This window comes from Colobus angolensis, unplaced genomic scaffold (assembly GCF_000951035.1).
Source record: "Colobus angolensis palliatus isolate OR3802 unplaced genomic scaffold, Cang.pa_1.0 Scaffold84, whole genome shotgun sequence".
In the NCBI taxonomy this organism is placed as follows: domain Eukaryota; kingdom Metazoa; phylum Chordata; class Mammalia; order Primates; family Cercopithecidae; genus Colobus; species Colobus angolensis.
This window is the reverse complement of record NW_012122265.1, coordinates 995,293-995,809: the sequence shown is the minus strand read 5'-3', so window position 1 is coordinate 995,809 and position 517 is coordinate 995,293. Positions and strand designations below refer to the sequence as shown.

Below are 517 nucleotides of genomic sequence, written 5' to 3'. Positions count from 1 at the left end.
CATGACCACACCGTCCAGAGGCAGGGCTAGCTGCTGGACCGCACGGAGGTCCCCACAGAGGCCACCCGAGGGAAGCTATGCCCTGGACACAGCCAGCCTCGACAGCTGCCGCCTCCTGAGACGCTCCCACAGCGATCTCAGCCCTGGCGCCTGACCCACCGGTACATGCCAGGGCCAAAACCAGCCTCGACCGCCCGAGCCCAGGATGTGAACAGCCTGAGCACCTGGTGAATAGTAGGTGTCGTTCAGAACACAGCAGGGAATGATGGGCCTCAGGCTTGTGGTCGTGATGGTGCTGAGTGTGGAGATTGGGGTCGGCGTGGAGGTCCAGGCGCTGGTGGTGGTCGTCTGCACAGTGCTGGGGGTGGTGGGTGAAGATGACCCGATCGTGGTACTGTGAGTGGGGGTGCCTGTGAGAGCAGGAGACACCAGTGAGGGCTGAGACATCGCGCATCTCAGACACCACAGGGTCCCAACCGCCACTCCCCAGCTGCAAGGGAGCCAGACAGCAGACCGG

At 63.8% G+C, this 517-nt stretch overlaps 1 protein-coding gene across 1 annotated transcript in view; it reads right to left on the bottom strand.

Moving 5' to 3' along the window:
* MUC2 (mucin 2, oligomeric mucus/gel-forming) overlaps positions 1 to 517 on the bottom strand; it is a 47,725-nt gene that overhangs the window by 19,740 nt on the left and 27,468 nt on the right. The window contains 1 exon segment of the mRNA XM_011930144.1: positions 192 to 410. Within this exon segment, the coding sequence (XP_011785534.1) occupies positions 192 to 410 (219 nt within the window).